At 41.7% G+C, this 23,969-nt stretch overlaps 2 protein-coding genes across 2 annotated transcripts; both read right to left on the reverse strand.

Moving 5' to 3' along the window:
- Positions 1-398: 398 nt before the first annotated feature.
- Positions 399-10,693, reverse strand: top1a (DNA topoisomerase Ia). The gene is made up of 21 exons (XM_062395981.1): positions 10,556-10,693; positions 10,074-10,098; positions 8,074-8,170; positions 7,819-7,933; positions 7,304-7,356; positions 7,130-7,216; positions 6,944-7,013; positions 6,649-6,740; positions 6,391-6,506; positions 6,163-6,284; positions 5,949-6,071; positions 5,262-5,449; positions 5,033-5,177; positions 3,449-3,592; positions 3,078-3,263; positions 2,932-3,000; positions 2,706-2,820; positions 2,452-2,579; positions 2,082-2,176; positions 1,846-1,995; positions 399-1,706 (listed from the first exon to the last, which is right to left on the reverse strand). The coding sequence occupies exons 1-21, from the start codon at positions 10,586-10,588 to the stop codon at positions 1,604-1,606; spliced, it is 2,256 nt and encodes a 751-aa protein (XP_062251965.1). The 5' UTR covers positions 10,589-10,693; the 3' UTR covers positions 399-1,603.
- A 3,777-nt stretch (positions 10,694-14,470) lies between these two features.
- Positions 14,471-20,877, reverse strand: cyldb (cylindromatosis (turban tumor syndrome), b). The gene is made up of 14 exons (XM_062399958.1): positions 20,790-20,877; positions 19,704-20,185; positions 19,286-19,409; positions 18,634-18,875; positions 18,376-18,544; positions 17,398-17,530; positions 17,099-17,203; positions 16,747-16,826; positions 16,542-16,608; positions 16,319-16,451; positions 16,117-16,225; positions 15,889-16,007; positions 15,327-15,531; positions 14,471-15,073 (listed from the first exon to the last, which is right to left on the reverse strand). Exons 2-14 carry the CDS (start codon positions 20,136-20,138, stop codon positions 14,892-14,894), a joined length of 2,103 nt encoding a protein of 700 aa, XP_062255942.1. The 5' UTR covers positions 20,139-20,185; positions 20,790-20,877; the 3' UTR covers positions 14,471-14,891.
- Positions 20,878-23,969: the final 3,092 nt, after the last annotated feature.

A 23,969-nucleotide genomic window follows, 5' to 3' on the forward strand; every position in this document is an offset into this window, starting at 1 on the left:
AAAAAAAAGTACATTATGGACACCTCCAATCGCACCAGATTATTTTCCAATAGAACAGAAAGATTTATTTTGAGTTTTGTTTAATTTTAAAGATTTAAAGCTTAAAATTTTGTTTTTAATTCTGTTAAAGCCTAAATGTGATGTGCCAAAAGGCTGAGTACTTCCAGAGAAAGCTTAAGCTCTTCTTGAGATTTGTGATCAAATTTGTTTGATGAAACATATGAGGACGCTGCAACTCTGGCAGGACCATCCACCTCGGCCGCTGGTCCAAAACCAACACGCTGTTGTGCCACATGGGGCCTCTGAGGGGCCACAGAATTAACACAGAGCAAAACACTAGAATAAAGGCAGAAACACACCTACTGGTATGATTGAGAAAAATACTTATAGAGACACAGTATGTTAACCTGTAGGATTTTATTCATTTTTAAACCTACAATGAGAATAAAACTCAAACATGATCAAAGGGTATGACGATAAAAGTATAACAGGAAAAGGCTGTTGACTTTACAGCTACTTACATCAACTTTCCTATCATAAGTGGAGCAGAGTGGAATAAAATGAACTGATAATTCACATTAAATGTTACATTATCTTATCCTCGACCTTTACATAATTAAAAAAGATGTCTAAAATTGTAACAGATGGAGAATTTTTTTTTTTTGGCAAAGTTTGTCCCTCAATTACCCTTCCTGAAGAAAAACACTTGATTTACCAACTTTAAATACATCATCTTCAAGTAACAAATGCATGTTTTTTTTCCTTGGAACAATTGTTAAATTAAGTTAAAACCAGATGTAGACAGGGCTAGGCAGAGATTCAGAGGATGCTTGCAACTCAAAAGAATACAAATGATTGGTTCACATTTACACTGAAAAAGAAGTCCCTGATAGAGGATGTAAAACAAAATATTCACATTCTGTTTGCTTAAGTAAATATTGACATGGTTGCAGTATTCCCCCTTCGCCTGCCCATACATCCTCTTTCATGCTGAACAATTCAACATAGTCCAGTTTAAAATATTCACCGAAACAGACAGCTTCCATGGTCGAGTCCCTCATACACACATGCACGCACACACCTGAAAAGTCAATCTCACATCTCTTCGAAGGCGCGTGGGGTGTATTTAAGGAATTCATTTGATTTAACTTTGTCTATCAAAATATAGAATTCATTAATAATACATGGAAGGGCTAAAATACAGAGCAAGTGAACAAAGAAACAAATGATAAAAAGCATTTTTTCTTTTTGCTTAATACAGTAGCTATAGGACCACACCGTTCAAAGTTCAAGCATTGACAAAGGTAAAAGGGTCTTCAGATTACTGAGACTATGCCTGTGCCTTTGCTCAGCTGTGGTTATGGTTCAGCCTTGTAGCCTGATCTCAGATCAGATGTTTAGAGTGTCCACAACACCCTCCTGCCGATTTCATTATGGCCTCATCTTTTCGTCTTAACATGTCGCTGTTGTTTTTTCTGCTCAGACTTTCTGAAATTCTTTGCCAGGTCTGGCCAGTGAGCAAAATTCAGTTAAGCTAAAAAAAAACAAGTATCCGATTAAAAACAAAATAAAAAGTGTTTCAGTTAAAACCACAAACTGGGATTTAAAATTCAAAGTCATCTTCTGCCATGTCGATGGCCCAGGCAAACTTCTCCCGCTGGGTTTTGTTGTAGATTTTCTCGATGGGAATGCTCCATTTCTTACACCTAGGAAACAAAAGCAGACAGAAATAATTACATGTGCATTGCTGTCCCCAACAACCAAAATCATTGGAAGCAGAGAGTGATGTTTTGATAACCAAATAATTTGTGAAAAATTATGTAAAGACATAAATAAATATCTTACCAAGCCACAGAGATGCGAGGGTCGAGATAGTTGAGCTTGGATGTGCCGAGGGCGATCTGCTTGTTCTCTTCACGATCTGTCGCCTGCACCTCCAGCTTCATCAGCTGCTCCTCTATCCTCTCAACTGCCTTCTTCTTTGACTCCACAGACCTACAGATGGACAAGACGCACACGCGTTTAAACACATGGCTGAACAGAGGTAAACCATCAATCTAAACAAAGCCTTCCATACTCACTTTTTGGATTTTTCGTCTCTCCGTACTTTGGCATCAGCCTTGGAACTTTTCAGGTCTCTCCTAGCGTCAGCAAGCTGGTCCCTTTTAGCGTCAATCTACGAAGAAACCAAAATTGATAGTTGATAACTATAATAATCTATTTTGACCATTCTTTGTGAAATATTTGCGTGAAAATTGGAGGACTCATTAAAACATCAATGTAAATATCCACCAAGCTCTTGCAAGTAAACCATCTGATTTCCAATAATTGTCACGATTACGTGAACTGTACATGAAATGCATTGTATTTGCAATCCTGTCTATAACGGTTAAAGGGAAAATAATTGTTTGCAAAATGCTGGACTGCAGGATTCAAACACCACTTCCTCACCTTAGTCTGCAGGTTCTGCATCGACTTCTCAAAGGTCTTCGGTGCAGCTCTTTGATGGTTACACAGAATGGCCACAGCCCTGTTGGCCCTGTTGTAGGACAGGATCTTGGCTGAAATGTTCTCATCCGCTAGAGTCAGAATAGAATCGGGTTTCAGTTAATGATGTGTGCAAAATGACTGAAAAAGGGGTTTCAGCTTAGTACTGTCTCGGCTGATGAGAAAAAGTGGTTGTAGATCTGTAGGTAGACACATACCATTTGTGAGCTGCTTCAACTGCTGCTGCAGGGTGATTGAAGCGTTGAAGGTACGGAAAACTTTGGCAGTCAGACCATCCATCAGCTCCTGGAGGTGCTTGTTCAGAATAGAAGTCTGAAGACAAACCATGAGAGCAATCATTGTACAATAAAAACGGGTTTTACAGCTGGTATAGGTCAATCCTGTATTTTGAATGTTTGACAGTGAAGTTGATGTTTTGCTTACGTTCAGGCGATCAAACACGTCATCATCAGGCTCCTTGTTCTCCATAAACAACTGAAGGTTCTTAAATACCTTTAAGAGGCAGAACAAACGTGAATACAAGCAAAGTTTGCACACTTAAATTGAGAGCACTGCTTTAGGGTCCTTACCCTTTTCTCCACAGGGACTTTGTTGTAGTAGCGGATGGAGTCTTTACCCAGGAAATCAAACTCCACCACAAACTCCTGACCATCATTATCTGGGTAGAGTTTGATGTGTTCGACTCTGAGGGAACAGCAGCCCACAGTGTCGGCGGTCTCTCCTTCCTCCTTCTCATTTCCCGCTCTCAGGGCCAGCTAGAGCACATCAGGACAGATGGATTAAAGTCGGCTTATAAAGACATTACTTTCACTGCAGCCAGTGTTTAAGCACTCTAAACCCAACTTGCTGGTAACAGTCATTGTTGAAAAGCAATTACACTACATTAACTACCTCCAGCTACACACACTCTCAGGACAATGTCAGTAGCAATCCCCCTCACCTTGTCGATGAAGTAGAGAGCCACAGCCCTTTGTCGGATCCTCATCTCCTTGGACTTCCAGTCTTCGCGGTACTGGTTCCTGATGCGGTCCACAATTTTCTTCAGCCCACGGGCTGTTTCATACTTCTGCCAATCCTTCTCTCCCTGCAGGCAGACGGCACAATGGAAAAGACAATAAGAAACTAATAATTACATTGGGGCCATGTTGTGCCATGTGTGTCAGAGGGAACGCCAATGGAATTAGTAGGTTGTGACCCAGGACAGAGTGTTCCCTGCTCAGTAAACTACTGCAAGTAGCCAGTTTCACTTTAACACTGTGAAAGGAAATTACATGTGCTCAGATTTTACAATCCAGATGGGGAAAAAAAAAAACTTTCAGAATATTAATGTCTTGAAAAGATCCAACATTACCCTATGAGACAAACTCTAAACGGAGGATGCTGATAGAAAAATATGCAGTTCTATCAATGTTTGACCCAAACTGAAGAACTTAGCCAGGACTCACTTAAACCCATTAAGACCTGATGCAACACACGTTTAAATATATACACAAACTATAAGAACAGATTCGACCATTTCATTGTTTTAGAGAAGTGATGATGAAATTCATGGTGATTTGCTGAAATACTTGTTGCGATGGCGAAATGCATTAAGGGGAATGCAACAAGTCTTAAGCCTGAAACAGGCTTCTGCGTTTTCACGGGCCCGTAAGCGCAAGAGCCCTTCCGGGTCCCTTACGTGCTTATGTATCCCTCCTTACGTGCTGACGGGTGTCGACCCCCTTTTCTAAAATTTACGGCAAAGCTCCGCAAGCTCACTCAGCCCGCAAGGCTGTGATTGGTCTGCTCTACATCCCTTCTGGAGCTGCATTTCCGGTTTCATGCCCCATAATACCGGCAGAAATCACGGAAGATTTAGAAGAACGAATATGGACAAAATAGAAGAGCACTTGGCAGAATATATCCAATAGTATGATAGCTTGTATAACCTGTCATTGACTGGCGGATTTGTCCGCCAGAAAAAGGCTACGAGGAGCCGCAGTGGCTATGTAAATAAACAATCGACGAAGAAGAAAGAAGGCGTCTCTAAGGTCGTCTCGACAAAAAGCATTACTCCGCCTAGTGTTCTGGCGCGGAATTGCTTTTAAGACGCGCAACGGTTGGGGAAGCATGAATGAAAACGAGTCTTGCGCCACAGCGGCGTGAAAAGACGCAGACGCAGTCGCAGAAGCATGTTTCAGGCTTTAGAGCGCTCTTAGATTGAAAAATTTGATTAATACGACAATAAAAGTATTAATGGAGATTCAGATCCTAAGATGATGTTCCTGCTGACAAGGGCTCAGTCTGCAAGGAATGTGTTCGATAAGGAGGAGGAAAGTAGAATCATAGATAGTTTGACAGAGTTGGTGAGTCTTTTTTTTTATGTTATACCTAGTTTAGGGCAACAGCAACTATTGACAAGGAAAGTCAAATATTTAGGCGATCAAAAGTTATCCTCAGTTATTTCAAAATAACCACTTTCATTCCCTTAGGTCTTAATGGGTTAAACCAGGTCCAAACCTTCTTGTAACACAATTCAGTCTACCTTGATCCTAGAGCTGGGGTTGAGCATGATGTACTTGATCGAGCCTTGAATGTTTTCCGTCCACGACACCAGCCATGTCACCTTGTTGTCATGACGAACCTCTTTCCACTTTTTGCCCGAGGGTGGCTCAGGGTGCTTGGAGTCCCTGTGAGGAGCACATTTAATATTTAGATCATTATGCTCCCTTAACATCATTCATCTGCACTCACCAAGCAAACCTTTCGCTAACCTGCTGCAATTGACAATGATGTCTTGAGGCCTGATGCGACGTTTGAGCATGCCCATCTTTGGATGATCTCCACGACCACGGAACAGGCCCGGGGGCTCAATGCGAAAGTTAGCAATACGTTCTCTGTGGTTGTCCATGATGCAGAAGCCGTACTCCTGAAGGAGGCGTTCGTTCTCCAACTTTGTTTGCTACAGGGGGAGAAAAACAAAGCATCAGAATCTTTCCTTTATGGGATCAACATTATGAGGAGAAAGAAAAACCTAATGAATCGGGGGGGATATGGAAAGTTCACATGTACAGTAATTAAAGTGCCTATATTTTGGCAATATAGGTTCATAATTTGTATTTGGGCATTTACAAGAAGTGCCCTAAAAAATTAATTATAAACTTATAATTTTCCTCAGAACACACATTTCTTGTAGATGTTTTTTGAGACCCTATGCAAGTTGTGTTATTAGCTTAAAGGACTCCCTTGCTCTTGGTATGCCCCATATACCACGGTGTGTAGAAACTGTCCCACTTCTTTAGAGCATCAACTTTTCTCGCAAGTTTTCATGTAACAGACGAGGGGATAGCCGAGACAAAAATATGTACACAGCCTTTTTCTACGAAATGTACATTACAATATTTAACCATTTACTCTAGATCAAGTCCATTAACGCTACAACAAACATTTCAGTAACTGACCAGTTTCTCGTCCTTCGTCTTGGCCTTTCTGGCTTCAGACTGTGCCTTGAAGTATTCGCTCATCTCACTGAAGCCGCACTTTTTCAGGTCTGTGATCTTACTCTTTTCCTCCGAGTTCATTTCCTGTAATCACACTACACTCAGTCACAAGAATCTTTGGAAAATATTTCGCAAGGCATCTAGAGGTTTATCAAGAAAAGTCAATTTTTCCTACCTTCCTCCAATCTTTGAAGAAGTTTTTGCGGAAAATATCCTTTGTTGTGTATTCATGGTCGAGCATTTTTGCAAAGAATGTGGCCACCTCTTCTGCTTCTGGACTGAGCTTCATGACTTTACCTAAAATATACAAAAACAAAGTTTTACAACTGCCATCATGTTGATATACTGAACACTCTTTAAAAAGGATTTAAAAGTAGAGTTCTAGTGAGTAACCCACTCTTACCATCATAGTAAAACTTGACATGGCTAGGAAGAGGTTCATATGGTGGAGCAAAGACCGGCCCTTTGTGTTCCAGAAACTTCCACTTGGAACCGTCTGTGTATCTCTCCTCTTCCCACCTGGATTCAATCAATAAAAGGAGTTTGAATTTAATACAAAAATGTAATATGTCACAGGCCAACAATAACATGCAATATATCCACAGAGGACCCACCACCACCTATTACTATCATGTTAGCATTGTTCAGCTGGCCAACTCACCATTTCCACTTCTCCTCTGGCTCTTTCTTTGCTTTCTTTTTCCCATCGGCCACTTCTCCTTTTTTGTTTTTTATCTTTTTAGACTTGATGTCCTAAGAAGGGAATAGAAACCAAGTGAGTTCTCTCAGGGAAAATATCCTTATCAACACAGACTCAAGTCTCTCCAGTTCTTCAGGTTAATTGTGCCTTTCAAAATATACTGCAGAAAACTGCCAAAGAGTTGTTTTTTCTTTCTTTGTTTACAGTCACTCTACATCCAACAGCAGGTTTGTGCAATGTTGTAGCCTTTGCTTACCTCAACTGGTTTCCTTTTCTTGGCCTTCTTGTCATTTTCAGTCTTTATTTTCTTGGGCTTGAATTCAGAGCTGAAAAATAACATACCATATCTCAAACTTAGGTCACAGAAAACTACATTGATTCCCTAACTATATGAAGTAGACATTAAAGACAAGTAAGGAGTCGAATGGCATTGGCTACTCACTCGTTATCATCATCCCGTTCTCTTTTTAGGGACTTAGGAGAGTGGTAAAAGTTATCTTCGGGCTCAGACTTCACATGTGGAGGAGGGCTGCAAAAGAAAAAGCACTCAAAATTAGAAATGGTATCATATGAAACATACCTGCTGATAGCCTAAGTAAAGTGAGTAAAGACTTACCTGGCAAAGCCATTCTCTTTTTCTTTTTTGATTTTACCATCAAGGGATTTCATCTGAAAAGGGAAAAAAGATCATAAAAACTTGCCAACCGACAAGATTGACAGTTCAATCGTTGCAAAATGGTAAATCATCAATGCTAGTTCTAAAAGCCATGTGCTTAAATTTTGCATGCAGGCCTAAACATACTTGGTTTGAATGGAAAGAATGAGAGCATCTTGGTTACTCCCATCCCTGCCCTAAAGATTCACCTTATAAGACAATTTCCTTAACTTTAGGAAGAGCAATGCCAAAACAATACTAAAGTACAAGTTCCTCTGTCTAGCTGCTGGAAGCCTCCTGACTTTATGGAGAAACCAAAACTAAGTTCCTGTGAACCTTTAATGTCAGGATTCATGGCACATATTGGCCAAATATAATCACAATCATAACAGAACAATTTTACAGATTTCATAATTGTGAGCCCAAAAAAGTCACAATTGATATTCACCCACAAATAATTTTGCATAGTTATTCACCTTATCATCCTTCCTCTTCTCCTTGTGCTTGTCCTTGTATTTGTCTGTGCTGCCATCTTTGTGCTTCATCTTTTCCTTGTCTCTGTGTTTCTTGTCAGAGGGGTCCTTGTAGTCGCTATAATTTAAAGAAACACATGACACAGGATGTTTTAGCTTACACCATCTACAACCAAAAATCCTACAATAATCAAGTGGTACGTCTTGTCCACACCAAGCAGACACCAACACAACAGTTTGGAAGGACACCCGTCATACCCGTTGCCATGCTTTGCTTTCTCCCGTTCCTTATCCTTCTTGTGGTCCTTATGTTTGTGTTCCTTCTCTTTGTACTTGTCTTTATGCTTGTGAGAGTCTGAGAAGAGAACAGGGTTACATTCTTCAAAAGCACACAAAGCATTACATGAATTTATCCAACACAGGACTGAATGGTGCTGGGATTACAATAAATGTGTTAACATTAGGACCAAGAAGTACCTAATAGCCCAAGTATGAGCAGTATGAATCAATATGCAAGTGTCTGGGGCGAACAAAGTGCACCACACTTTGAATGTCATACAGCATGTAAACAGAAAAAGTATTTAGGGTAGCACAGCACCTCCTACTGCCCGTATGAGCCTCATTGTTTGAGACAATATGAAACAACTGACAGGTTGTAACATGCACTTCAACAAGGTTTTTTTCCCTTTAATTTGTGAGTCACAGCAAACTGTTTATGGAAAATAAAAAAGCAATTGCAAAAATAAAGCATCAACAGCAAATCTTTACAAGGAAACAGTGATAAAATAACAGGTCCTTAAAAACAAGATGCCCACATGTCTATGGCCCAGCAGTGGAGCACTAGACGTCTTTGCTGACCAATTATTACAAGAAGATTGGACTTATGTTGTCCCCTAAGATCGCTACACCAAATTGTGACGTGATAAGTCGAGACGCTGTTGAACTCTGTCTCATAACTGATAAACTGTAAAACATATCTGACAGACGTTTGACTAAAGCTCCACCCTACTATCAGCTTTCGGGGGTTATACAAATTCCGAATATAGCTCTGCCACTGATTAGCAAACAATTGTTAGTTAATGTATGCACAAGTACAACATGTACCTTTAAAATGGATGAGCATATTGAATTATAGCAGGGTCATCATAATAGTGGTGACAAAGAAAACGATAGACCCACAATTTGGTTAAGCGCAAGCTGTTTTACTCTAGTCTAAAGGAAACAAAACTCATGACATGTAGAGGTGGTGGAGAGGCTCTATGATCCTCAGACAAGTGTCACATGGCTTTGGGATAAAACCCCAAAAAATAGCCTGTTCCGGTTGTCTGGAGGATTTCTGCATTAAGGGTGCAGAGAAAAAACAAGCTTATATCAATAAATCCACCATGCTTGGTCGTTGGATAATCTTATACTGATGCAAATATCTTGTCTCAAAGCACTGAAGAGTTTGTTCCATTTTTTCAGTTTGTTTGAAAAATGGTCCTGAAGCTGATTTTCAAACAAAAAAAACTTCTCCTTGTATGTCTACCAGTGGTGTTTATTAGGTCTAGATTCAGGTCAGGCAGGTTATAATTGTGATGAATAAAAAAAACCGAAAAGTCACTTTTAACCTTAAAAGGTTGTCAAGATCATCCAATACACAATTTAATGCAAAGAGATGATTGCTACAGAAACGTGGGTTCAACTTTAAAACGCTATATTTTCCCCTACCGTGGGAGTGGTAGGTTTCAGTAGACAAAATAAAACAAAAATAACATTAGATCGCCTTTACAAAAATCTATTCTCTCATGGGCCGCCACATGGGAAGGCTATGTAGCCCTGTGCCTTCGCATTGCTCCTCCACACTCAGCCATCTGCACTTCCCAGCCTGGGTTCAGCTTGCAGCACAGTCAGGCCGCTACACCGAAAAAGAAAATGGCGCAGAGACTAAGTCCTCAACCCCCAAACCTTCACTTTCAGGTGGGAAATGCGGTGCTAAAAGCGGACCAACAAGCCCATCCGAGGCGATAAACTGATAAAACACCTCAACGTGTGTGGCATTATGGACTCCGATCGAGAACATTGTTTGCGGAAAAGCTCAAACAACACCTCCCTTTTGAACAATAGGCGCTTGTGAGTGAGACAGAGGACTTAGTCTCTGGACGCCATTTCTGTCCTCTGCTGAGAACTATCGTAACGTTGCATTAGAACAGTGAAAACAAGTCGGACCGACAGGAAAACAGTAATTTTAATATGGTATCTGACACTGATTAACTTACCATTGACTCGAGAGCCACAGTCAATCTGAAAAACAGAAACACAGATGAATGTTACATTCCGTAGTAGCTAACTAGCCGGCTAACTAACTTTGAACTTGCGGGGCAGCAAAGCGACAGTTTGCTATGTAGCCCGCTAGCTCGGCTAACGTGCTACTCTGGATGGGAATATGGCGTAGCGGCTAACACCGGAGCCGCTATGGCTAGCATTAGCTGCAGCTAGCACCAGTTCACATGCAGCGTTAACCCACTTTCCCTTCGCCAACGACACTAAACTGGGGGCTAACTAGACGTTAGCTATCCGCGACATCACAAAGAAAAAAATGGGGACACTTGTCAAGTCGCTGTTGACAAATAAATATGCGCTATCAGATACTATTCACAGTTAGCAAGTTACCCTGTCAAAACCAAACAAATTCAACGGTGGCGAGGGACCGAGTGCGAGAAGCAGCAGCGATGACACCGCAAAACCCACTCCACGTTACCTGGTCCTCGTTGTGGTAATGATCCCCACTCATTTCCAACGAGTTGTCGGGTGGAGAAATTAAAAAAGAGAAACGTGGAGCCACAGCACACACCGGTGAGTGAAGCAGGCAGAATGAAGAAAAGACCCGGTTGTGTAAGAGTAAGTCTGAAATTTACACCAGTGCGCATGCGCCTCAGTTTAAATGGTAGAGAGCAAGCGTGGCTCCTCCTCTCGACAAAACGTGTTGCTGCTGCTCAGGCCCTGACACACACACACACACACACTATGCTGACTGAGGCAGGGTACACATGGAGCAGGAGAACACTGTGATCCAGGCTCACTCCTCCACTTGATTATCAGTTTGTTTGTTCTATTCTCTCCATCTTATATGATATACTGTTATTTTTTTACTACTGTATTATCCCGCCTATATATTCGTAATTATACATATTTATTTATTTATCTTGCTCATCGTTCGTTCTTATATCATACAATTCCGCTTAATACACTACTATTCCATATATATTTCTTACTGTACATATCTTAATTATTTACATTTCCACTTTAAATATGCACAATACTCTGCACGTTTTCTGGTTAGATGCTTAACTGCATTTCGTTGTATAAGTACTTGTACTGTGCAATGACAATAAAGTTGAATCTAATCTAATCTAAATGACAAGGGTCACAACGACACAACCCTTATTGGATTAATCTCTAATGGGGACGAGGCCGCCTACAGAGAGGAAGTTGACAGCCTGGCTTCCTGGTGCAGCCAGAACTACCTGGAGCTGAATGCTTTAAATAACTGTAGAGATGGTAGCAGACTTCAGGAGGAGCCCAGCTCAAACCGCCCCCCTCACCAGTCTTTCAGATTCCTGGGGACGATCATCGCACAGGACCTGAGGTGGACGGAGAACATCACCTCCATCATCAAGAAGGCCCAGCAGAGGAGGTTCTTCCTGCGGCAACTGAGGAAATTCAACATGCCGCAGAAAGTGATGGTTGAGTTTTATACAGCCATCATTGAGTCCATCCTCACCGCATCTATCACCGTCTGGTTCGCTGCCTCCACTGCCAAGGACAAGGGCAGACTGCAGCGGATCATTCGGTCAGCCGAGAAGGTCATAGACCTGTTCCATTCCAGGACCAGTAAGAGAGCAGGCCCATCCGGACAAAGGTTCCGGGCCATCAGGACTAAAACCTCGCGCCACCTGAACAGTTTTTTCCCTATGGCAGCGGGGCTCACAAACAAGCCCCCTGCATCACACTGACTCTGCTGACACCCCCCTTGCACATAATTTATAACTATATATTATTGGCACTATCACCAATCTCTGCACCTTAGAGCCGTACGTGCCCATAACTCTCTTACTGTTAATATTGTTGTTCTATATTGTTGTTTTATGTACAGTGCACCAACCACACCAAGGCAATTTCCTGTATGTGCAAATATTCATGGGAATAAAAATAATTCTGATTCTGATTCTGATTAACTGTTCAATATTAATCTCTCTCTGGGAAATTCCCCCATCATTTACAAGTATTGCTTGCTGCTTATTATTACATTACTGGTTTTTGATTTAATGCTGTAACATTTCACATTTACTTACTGTGGGACTATTATAGGATTATCTTATCTTGTCCTATCTTATGAAGATGTAGCTTTGTGTAGTTTAATTAATAATAATATCAAATATCTACAATCAGTATCATCATGGAGAGGTGGTGGTCTAGTGGTAGAAACTTGGACTATGGGCAGAGAAGGTCTGTGGTTCGTCTCTGGTTCAACTCCACGGAGGGACAACAAAAAGACGAACCTGGATTGATCTGTCCAAAATCCAAGAGTCTCCCTACCCTGTCTAGTGCCCCTGAGCAAGGCACCTTACTCCCCGAGCGCCGTACGTGGTCGCTCACTGCTCTGTGTGTCCTGCACACAGATGGGACTAAAGCAGAGGTTACATTTCCCTACCAGCATGAGTGTGCCTTTGCATGTCTGTGCATGTGTTTGGGACTAATAAATGCATCTTAATCTTAATCATCATGTCTGAGATTTGTCTTTCCTGTTACCTGTTTGTTTGACCTCACTCATTCTTTTGTGATTCATTGAATTTGCATATCAATATTAACTTTATAGGTTATCAAATGGCAAAGCTGAAAACAAATTACAGACATAATTAGTAAATATTCACATATATGTCACGTTAAATTAGAATAAAGGTCATTTACAGTCTGAGCTGCCTTCAAGGCCTTGGAGTATTGTCCCTTTTTATGATTCAAAAATCATGTGAAGAGTCTGTATTTATATAAACCTTTTCTAGTGTTGATGACTTAAAGCACTTGACAGAATCATTCACCCCTTCACACACACACATTCATAGAGTGCATCCGTGTGAAGCACTTTCTCTATTAGACATCAATCATACACTCTCGCCTGTCAGAGGGAATAATGGGTTCAGTATTTTGTGTCACAAACTTGAGGGAAGACAAACAGGATAAAGTGTGTAATAACTGGTATATTGCAAATTAAAAAACACAAGTAGTTAACAAACATGGGCTGTGGAGAGAAAACATATTAGCAGTGAGTGGTATGTGTGTTTGTGGTGTAGTAAGCAGAAAAGGTCCACCTAACCTAGCATGGACTGAGGAGGGAAGGGGGGAGAGAGAGAGAGAGAAAGAGAGAGAGAGAGAGAGAGAGAGTGCAGGCCCATACAGGCATGGTAAGACCTACACCGGGGCCACCACATTACTCTGACGACCCTCCATGATGGCAGGCTCCTGCAGGGAAAGGTCAGCTGCAAAAGCAGAGATAGTATAAAGGAAGGGGCCATAACACCCCCTTCATAAGTTGTGGTTCCTAGTAGAACCAGAGAATAAACAAAAATCAACGGTGATCACCATCTCCATAGTTTGCCACACAATATATTACCAATAATCCACCTGTTTTACTGTCTTCATTCAGAGCTGCATCCTCCAGCACATCCCTCCACCTCCCCAACCAGCTGAAGAGGATGAGATGAGGAGAGGAGAGCTTGTGAAGTTAGGGTCTGTTGATTTGTGGATCCAAACAACAAAACACAGAACAACCAGTAAGACCGTTAAGAAACCAGAGGCCCAGTTAGATGAACAAGTCTCACTAACGTTGTTTGTCCAGAATATATTGAACCTCGGGCCTCCAACTGTTTCCTCTTTTCCTCTTACACGTGATAAAACACTTAACTGGCTCAGCAACTGGGATCAAACCACAGACCTTCTAGTTGGTGGAAGACTCTTGAACCACAGCTATGGTGTGATTCAATTCAAAGACAAAAGTCTGCACTGTCCTCCACAACCTTGACACACTTAAACTTAATTAATACAGATTATTGCAGCTTTATTTCTGAAATACCATTCACAGACCATGTTGACGAAGGGTGTTCGAGGATAACTCCAGCACTAGATGGCGATGTAGTCCATTACATTACCTACTACAACTGCCCCCGCATGTCAGAGCCTCAGAGCCTCAAATCACTACTTCCTGATTAGACTAGACCTTTTTCCTCCATTACATATCATATATTATTCCATGCTACAAAATTCTGCTTACATACAGGGTAATACTGTCATCTTTATATGCATTCCATGGTCTTATTAAAACTCAAGTTAGAATGCCCGGAATTTTAATCAAATACATAAATTTGTTTATATTTACAACAGGACCAGTTATCCAGACTGGGCAAACTAAACACCTTTTCAGTTTTATGACACCTGAAGTCTACTAAAGGTTCTCTCATGCTTGGAAGGGGAGGTGTGGGGGGGAGGGGTATACAGCTGCAAAATGCAACTTCACAACTAGATGTCCCCAAAGTCTAAAAACTCAGTCAGTGTTTAGATCACGATCTGGTTTTTAGATGATAGAAGCATCAAATAAACATGGCACCAAGTGGTCAAATGAACTTTAATGTACCAAGTAACAGACAATTCAAGAATATATACAACAACAAAAATGAGATGCTACAATGAACTCATTAAAAAACCTCAAAGAATAAATAACAACCGCAAGACATTTAAGAGACACAGAGGGCAATGATGAGGAAAAGAGTGCAAAGTGTGTTCATGTATTCACCCCTCATTCTTTCTTTTACATAGTCAACATCAACTGACACAGAGCAAGCAAAGTCAATGTTATTTTCCTTTTCAAACTTATTGTCTCTTTCCATTTAGTTTTAAACATCCACTTCAGTTCCTGCTATTTGGACGTATTAACCAACAGAACATATTGCTGATAGGCAGAGATGCAAGGTTATTGGGGCACTGTTGTGAGAACGGCGTGTTTTCATCTTTGTTGGCGTTCAAGGCTCCTGATTGTTTGGTTTTCAAAGTGGCGTGGCTGGGCGCTGGTATAAAAACATATAGGAGTCACACAGAAGCCTACGCGTCAGCTCAGGAGTCTGGGAGGGGTTGGCCCGAGCCAGCTCCTCCTCCGGCTGGGACAGGAAGTCGCCCAGCTCCGGACAAGCTCGGATCTCTGGAATGTTGAAGCCACTTTGATCATCACCTGTAAGAAAAGAGTGGCCTCTTGATTAGACATCTTGTCGAGAAGAGATAAAGAGCAGTCACATGCGTCAGAGTGTGTCCTTATCTAATGATGTCAAGGCAGCATTATCAGAAAATAAAGCAGACATGTGTAACCACTTCACAGAATCAAACCAAAACATGTCAGCATTTGCACGACATCAGGATAAAATAAAACAAGGCCAAGCAATTACCCATTAACAGAAGTAAATGAAACCAGCTGAGGCCCATCTTACCGCATCTGTCTGCCATGCTGTCAAAGAAGAGCCAGGAGCGCGGATCAGGGCCATATTTGACAAAAGACACATAGTGGCTGGTTTGAATGCAGAGCACAGCAAACAGCTGCATCACGTGTCTGGGCACGGGAGTGTCAGGGGCGACATTTGCTGGAACCTGTAGAGGTCTGGGGGAGTGACCCTGCCGGGTGTGATGTCTGTGCACCTGTTGAACAAAAAGAAAAGTCACATTAAAATCATCTTCTAGTTACAGCCACCAAAGAGATGGATGTAAAACCAATTATATTGAATTCTGAAGGGGGAGGTGTAATCCAAGCAGGTACCCAATAAAATTTGTGGCAGATCAGCATTTTTTACATTTTCACCATTTTTGATTAATGATGATTCTCTGCTCAGATTTGTTCATAACACAGAAATCTCCTGGGCGTGTTTTGTTTATGGAACATAAACACCGGCGTCAGTGATTTTTTTTTTGTGCTTTTTTGAGCGTGTTGATTGAATACAAGTGGACAGTTGGCCCTCGTTGCAGGTATGCTGTTTACCACGTTATATTGCAGTTTACCTGTGTGTTGCAGGTAGTGCAGAACTGTTTGATTCTTCCTGGCTGTAGTTTGCGATCTGGTAGACACTGAAGACACTCGTACTCGGCCAAATGTCCACAGACGAAGCATTCTCTTGGAGCTGTTGGGAAAAGCAGGTTATACACAAGCATCTTAAAAATATGAGTTAAAGATGATTTTCCTTTCTCATGCTAAGATATGAATTGGTGCAAATTGTACCAGCTCCTCACAATTGTATAGAATATCTGTGATATCCAGCTCAGTGGAGGGGATGATGTGAGAAAACATCTTATACTTGTTTCCAAACCGTGGCATCTGAACAATGAGACAGTATGGGGCCTGAGGGACAAAAGGCGGTATTATGGTTACGTGACTGTATAGAGGAAAACTTGACCCATTAGGTCATCTTTGTCAAGCAAGAGCAGCACCAACCTCATCAAACTTGATGTCACCTGACAGGCAGGACGTGTCAAGCAGCTGTTGGACGGTGGGCATTGGTCCCATCTGCTCTTTTTCTAGAAAGATCTGCAAGGTGTAGGCACCCTGACATGTTTCTCGCCTCGATCTAAGAAGAAGCAGCTTTTCAGTAACTGAGTCTAACGCAGCTAAATAGAACATGACATTCAATACTGAGCAGCCCAGAGCGATTTCATACCTGAGCTTGATAAGTGGCTCCGTGCTGAGCACCTTCTGAAAGAGGACTGTGATGAGCTCCTCCGGGTCTGCAATGAAGTGTGAAGCAACACAATTCTAAATTTATAAAAGTGCAAAAGCAGGCATCACATGTTGTGTTGCAATGACTTTGCAAAGACCTATTTAAACACATTTGAAATCAATGCATGTTCGATAATGGTGCATACCCTTTTCCTCTGTTTGAAATGTGTCACAGCCGAGCTGTTTGCGGAAATTCATGACGCTCTCAGTTGGCACAAATCCTTGTCTGCAATAAAACAAATCAAAAACAAGAGCTCACAACGGAACAGCTGCCCCCACCAAAACAACAAAGCCACTCCTTCTAATGTAAGCAAGGCTCAACCTTGTGTACCTTCAGTCTCAGATAGTGAATACGGAATACCCGTAATACAAAGACAGCGAGTACCTGTTTACCATTTTAGATTATATACAATGTCATCATGTTCTTTTGCAAACTGGCTTAGAGTAAGAGAAAAGAAAAGAAAAACAAAACAAACATCTTGAAGAAAGTGTTAATACCTGCGTAATCGGTTGACTATTTTCCTCAGACTGCAGGTTATGGGTTGCTCTGTGTCAGCAGGGTTCTTGCAGATATGATCCAGGGTCACAGACGTGCTGAACAAACTGAGGAGAGAATCACCGTCTTTTTAAAACTCAATGCAGATCTGAATACTGGTCGCTGTGCTCATTTCACTTGTATCTGATCTCCAAATAAAATTACTACAGATAAATGGGGGAATTAAATAAATATGAGCCAGGCTCACAACAATGTGGCACTTGAGAATGAAACGCCCCAAGGTATGATGAACTGGCTTTACCTGAAGAGTGTGGCATCAAGATAACAGGAGTTGATATGACCCTGAATCCCTTTCATTCTTCCCTCTAACAAAGACAAGGCCTCTGACTCAGGGATAGGTGGTGCGTCCTCCTCAGGGTCCTCAAATGGAGGAACTTCATAAAAAGCAAACAAACACATGTTGAAAGCTATTAAATTAGGTTTTAATCACAGATCATTTCAGGAGTAGCATTAGGTTTGGGAAACGTAATGTTCTGCAGAGGTTTCTGACCAGGTTTAAACACAGCCAAACTGGACCCAGTAAGATCATAGGACTGTCTGAAATGTTCAAAATGAGATATGTTCGACTAAAAAACAATGATTTAATCAAGGAAGTGCATTACGTGCCATTGACTTCATTTGTACTGTCAAGGGTTTGAACAGTAACTCAGTTAACCAGATTAGAAAGGATGACTTGTGACTGTATATTTCAAGTCAGCACAGCCCAGGTTTCTGAGCCCTGATTCTGTGAGGTTTTGTAAAATTATAAAAAAGGAATGAGAAACATCTGCAAAATGTCCAGCATGACATTGATTTCGCGCAGCGTGCTACACATACCAAAGGCCATTTCTGAAGTACCTCTTTCAAAATGGTTATGTTTTCATGGCCGTTTGTTTCATCATTTTTAGGGGATTGCACAAACTCCATGGGACAATCTGATTGTAAATTGGTGGAATGATGCGGTATTGGTCAGGGAAGAACCCATTGACTTGTGGAGCAGATTCCATTGAGGGGCCAGATCCAGGTTTTTTGTTTTAACTTTCTTTAACATGGCGAGGGAGGGTGTTAGCCTTGGCAGATGTAAGCACTCTCCAAGTGGCCTTCTAGTTCATTCGTATTTTTTAACAGAATCATTTCACACAGAGCCTTCAAAATAAATGCTTCCAATGATATCAGCATGATTCATTTGTAAATTGCTTGCTTATGTGCATGTCCCACCAAACTAAGACAAATGTCTAACCTGGAGGTATTTCAGTGGGCTTTGAGGTCCCACTTCCTGTGGAGGAGTAGACAAATCTCCCATCAGGGCTGCACTTTGTGACAGGAACAAACAAAGCTCGGCTCGCTTTGCAGGTGAAATATCTTTGGCCTCCATATTTCCCATCAGAGCAGCCATTCACCTCATACTCCTAAAACAAGACAAAAATAATCTGATATAAAAGATGTCTTAGATGCATGACACCAACTGCACTGACAACAGAACATTCTAGTGCCTCACCAGTTCGATTCCAGCCCATTCACCGGTCTTTCCTGTAGGGACTCCCAGCCACTGGACGACTCCGTACACTGTGATCTTAGAGTTGGACATCACCTCCACCATGGATCCCACCTCCAGAGGCGCAGGAGACGCACTGTGTTTCTGAATGACACTGGACTCCCTATGGCTCTCTCTCCCTTGGCGTGCACGGGAACATGTGTTTGGCATGGAGTTGATGCGTGTCACCGCTTTTGTGTTCAGACCTGCACAGAGGTATGGAAGGTGGGGAGAGGACGACGGGGAGAAAGTCATATGACATTTTTTGGAGTTGTCACATGCCTCTTCATCAGCTTGACCTCCGGCTAACCCTACTACATATGAGGTATGCAGACAGCTAACAGTTCTAAATGTGCAAACACGCAAGACCATGTGATGAATGTAGAGTTCTACATTCCAACACAACAAGACCAGTTTTTCCGGTTGTGTGCTAGGACTGCTTCTTCCATGTTCTCTATGTAGCACCAAGCATTTGGTCAAAACTTTCAATTACAGGATTTAATTTGCCAATTGTAGGGGAGTGGGACAAGGATTATGTTTTAAAAAAAAAATCAAGCACACCAACACAGAGTTATTGTGTGGTTCAGATATAGCTGTTGACATTACTCCCACTTACATTGTCCGTCCTTCCAGTGCAGTCCGAGGGGGACCGAGTAAGACGGAATCACCTGGATGATGTCTGCCGCACTGAACAAGGGCAGGGGAGTGGGTTTCTTGGATGACAGGTTGTGATCACTGTCCTACAGGCAAACACAAAATAGAACAGTCAATGAAAAGCAAGTCATTAAGCACTCAGAGTACAGACCCGGGTAAATTCTCAAAAGCATCTGAACAATTTTCAATAATGACATTGCGCGGTGGATATCTCTCTGACAATCTTTTGACTGATTAGCGACAGATGACTGGAGATTGCATGGAAGCGATCCTCTTGAGTCATACTAGTGTGCAGGTGCCATAGCTACCTTAGGACAGATCACATGCTTCAGCTGGTTTATTCAAGACACCCAAACTTTGTAGTCATCAACTTTACTCACCACCATTTCCACCTCAAAGCCAAGCATGTAGAGGTCATCTTTGTTGTCCTTCCTCCCAATCTGCATCAGGTTCTTCACCAGGCCGGGCAGGTGTCCCTTCTTATGCTTCACAATCACCAGGTCGTCCTGAGTCAGCTCGCAGATTGCTGAAAACAGCTGGGGGTTGCACAGCAGCTCCAGGCGCTTGCTGAAAGAGGAGACGAAGAGCAGAAGCTGGGCCTGGTGTCGGGTCAGAGGGTACGTGTCCTCCTTCCGCACCATGCCGCCGCTCTTGGGGCTCCCGACATTGCTGCCACCAGAGTACAGGAGTCCCATCAGCTCCCCACTCTGCGTCTCTGTCTCCACACGCCCGATACATCCCCGGCAGAAGCCTTTCCTCGACTTCCCTCGTGTCGCGATGAAATACTTCTCCTTCACGACAGTTTTGGGCTCCATGTTTACACCCTCTATTTCCACTGATAAACAGCTCTGAAGCAGGTCACCTGTAGGAATACGTTGTACTGTTACATTGTATCCTCACAGCTTCAATCTCAGACTATTTAATGACAATGTTAGGATAAAAATAAACTACCCATCATGTGATGAACAATATAAACACAATGATATAACATTTACTAGTGTAAGACAACTTATTTTAGGGCTGTGGAAAAACCATTATGTTTTATGTCCCACTCCTACAACAACGTGGGGCACCTGATACCAGAATGGCTTATCATGTGTTGTATCATGTCACTGCGCTAATGTAAGGTTTAAAACAGCTCATATGTTAAGCATATAAGGTACGCCACGTTACACAGTTCCTGCTCTAAATTAAAGGAGTAGAACACAATATGTAATATATAAATATATTTACAGTTGATCAATTAAACGTACAATTGAGGGGAAACAAGGTTTCTACAAAATACATCCCCGCAAAAATTAATTTCATATTACACAAGTAACAAACAACAATAGATTTTGCCTATAAGACCGATAGGCTGTTTATGCAAACAAGCTGAGCAGATACTTCAACCCAACTGGGGAATGTTTGTTAACATTAAACTTAACTCAGCACATGAGAGGCTACAAAAGCCTTGTTTTACTCACCGCTTTATTGTGTAAAGAGTAATTCCTGCTCCACAGTCCGCAAATGAATGAAAGCACTTGAAACACCCAGGTGACTGCAGGCCTGACTGAGCTCTTCCTCCTCACTGAAGAGGAGGGTCGATGTGTGTGGATTTAAATAGTGAACGACGACGCCCACATTCAGCCCCGCCCTCACAACTGTGGCCATCAGCCAGAGCTTCCCTGTTGGTTTATGTGCTACATTAAAGTGATCACAAAGTATTGAGATCTCCTTTTAATCTTGTTTTCTGCTTGAAATTTGTTTATATCTGTGATTTTTTTTGTCACAATAAATGTTAAATACATTAAAAAGGGAAACAACAATAAATGCTGGTAGAATCTCCAAAGTGTTTGCTTGTTGTGGGAACTGTTGTGTGTAACTTTGGGTGGGCTTTATAACAGTCATTATAACAGTAAAAGTAAAAGCACATATATTAGAAGATATAGCATTGCAGTTAAATTAGCGGTATGGTTCCTCCGACCGATCAATGGTTATTATTATATGTGACACTCTTAGATGATTGATTCTGAGACCTTGGAATGTGTGCAGAGCATGTTACCCTTTTTCCCTAAAAGAAACACTCAAAAAAACACAATTACACAAAATAGTTAACATATTAGTGAAGTTGACCAACTGATGATCATTCCATAGTATATAATGGGCTGCACTACAGCAGCACACAACTCACAAATACATTTTAATGGAGAAAACTTTTCTTAGTCTTAAGGGTCGTGCAGTTAAGCGTCATAGCTACCTGACAGAAAAGCTTGTGACAAGTAAACAAGAATTTCTCAAACACCACAAGTTCACAACTCAACACTCACTCAAGGAAAGAATACTTGGGAAATGGAGGAGACTGGCTCCATGACTGTAAACGATGCCTGGAATGCAATGTCTTGAGTGACATGTTTGTGTTCCTGCAGAATCAACTCGTGACTGGTTTATGCAACCATACTCCTTTTCCCCAGCATAGTCACAGTGTTCATGTTTCCTCAACCTGCATTATCACCTGTGCATGGTGCTTTGAAATAAAAACTGGAGCTCACATATTTCACTGTTCATTTAATTACATGTAAGACAATAGATATGAATAGACCATTGCGTCTTTTTAAGAGGAAGTTCTTGTTAGAGGACTGACCTCTGTAGGGTGGGATCACCGGAGAACAACAATTATTGAGATCAGATATTGAGATCTATTATGAAATTTCTTTACGATAAATGGGGTATTGATATGTTTGTCTTCACTCCGAGAGCTGCACGACTCTTTTGATCCCAGACCTGCACACCCTCTACTGGATCTCCACTGATGAGGGAGGATTGTAAAGACAGGAAATTAATTATATAAAAAGGTTACGAGCATAATAGGCAAATTTCCAGTTCTACTTTGTCTCACACTTAGAGTCAACAAGAGGACTGTGCAGCAGGTGGAGTATTTTCAGGGAGAGGCTGACATTCTTCTCTTTATGTTTGCACAGTGCATAGATGAACACTAAAAAAAGAGAGACTGAGTGGTGAATGTTTTTATATTAAAAATCAAATCATAATCCAAACATTTATAATGTAATAAAACGGCCAGCTTAAGGAACTATGAGGTTGTAAAGAGGTGAGTTAAATAATGTTGGCGTGCACAGCAGGGCATTTAGCACATACTCTCCTGGTGTGATCATGTCAGATTGTAGTTATACTATTAACACATTCACCTTGACACTGACACCGCAAAGTCATCTGGTCCCATGACTAAGACTCGTCCGGCCTGCAGCTCAGGCTGGAGGGAGTTGACGTGAAGTCATGCAGAGTCTGATGGGAGTCACTGCTATTGTGGCAAAGCAACTCAGCATGACTGTTACTAAATCAAAAGCAGAGAAGATGAACAGAAAGATCACTGACCTGTCAGATGTATTGATTAGCGGATTTGGGCATGTTCATTACAGTTGGCTGGCAGTAACAACACAAAATGGCAAAAAAAATTGAAAGTTAGCCATTATAGGGCAAGACGTTTAAGCATGTAAAACACGATGTATGAGCTGAATAAGAGGTGATTGATTGAATAGTTGATGAACAACAAACAAATTATTATCACCTATTAATCATTTACTCATTTTTGATAGGGAAAATACACATATTCCTGGTTTTACCTCTTCCAATGTGAAGATTTAATTCTTACGGCTATTTAAAAAAATTAAAATAGGAGAGGCGGTGGTCTAGTGACAGAAACTTGGACTATGGGCAGAAAAGGTCTGCCCATAGTCCATGGGTTCGTCTCTACGGAGAGACAACAAATGATGAACCTGGATTGATCTGTCCAAAAATCCAAGAGTCTCCCTACCCTGTCTAGTGCCCCTGAGCAAGGCACCTTACTCCCCCAACATCTGCTCCCCGAGCGCCGTACATGGTCGCTCACTGCTCTGTGTGTCCTGCACCAGATGGGTTAAAACCAGAGGTTAAATTTCCCTACCTGCATGAGTGTGCCTCTGCATGTCTGTGCATGTGTTTGGGACTAATAAATGCATCTATATAATCATGCAACACATATAATCACTATCAGCTCAATCAGAGGTAAAAATCATATTTAGTTAGAGTTTCTGTTTTGATTAAATGTGTAGTTCATGTCAGTGATTACTATTCTCATTGAGATGGAATCCCTCTAACACATTGAGAGCTAATATCAATGATGTCCCAGCCGACGGGGGAGGAGGAGTTTGGATTATGAACCCTAAATTCAGTCTATACCCTCATATAGGACTTTAACCGGTTGTTCAACCGGTCTTCGTCACTGTAGTTACAGCCGTCCTCTCCGCTCTTGACCCCTCCATTTGTTTGCACCTTGGTATGAAACCACAGAGAAGACTTCTGAATGATCGTCTCTGCCAATATTCCATGAAAGTTTCACAGCAGTTTTTTTGAATCACGTGGAATTCTGGAAATGAAAGACCTCATCAACTATCTCTTGTGAGAAGTTCCCATCATAACAGTTTGACAGATCGTTCTCCAGGGCTCCTGCCAGATTGAGCAACCTAAGAAAAGAACCAGGACACAGAGCTAGGCCCCGAGGGAAGAGCATGTCCCTGAATCGCTTTGGTAACTTCTCAGCTTTTACCTTCAGTATGGCCTCAGCTGTAGACGATGACACATCTACAGTTGCATCCTGGCATCATCATAAT

This window comes from Platichthys flesus, chromosome 2 (assembly GCF_949316205.1).
Source record: "Platichthys flesus chromosome 2, fPlaFle2.1, whole genome shotgun sequence".
Taxonomy (NCBI): domain Eukaryota; kingdom Metazoa; phylum Chordata; class Actinopteri; order Pleuronectiformes; family Pleuronectidae; genus Platichthys; species Platichthys flesus.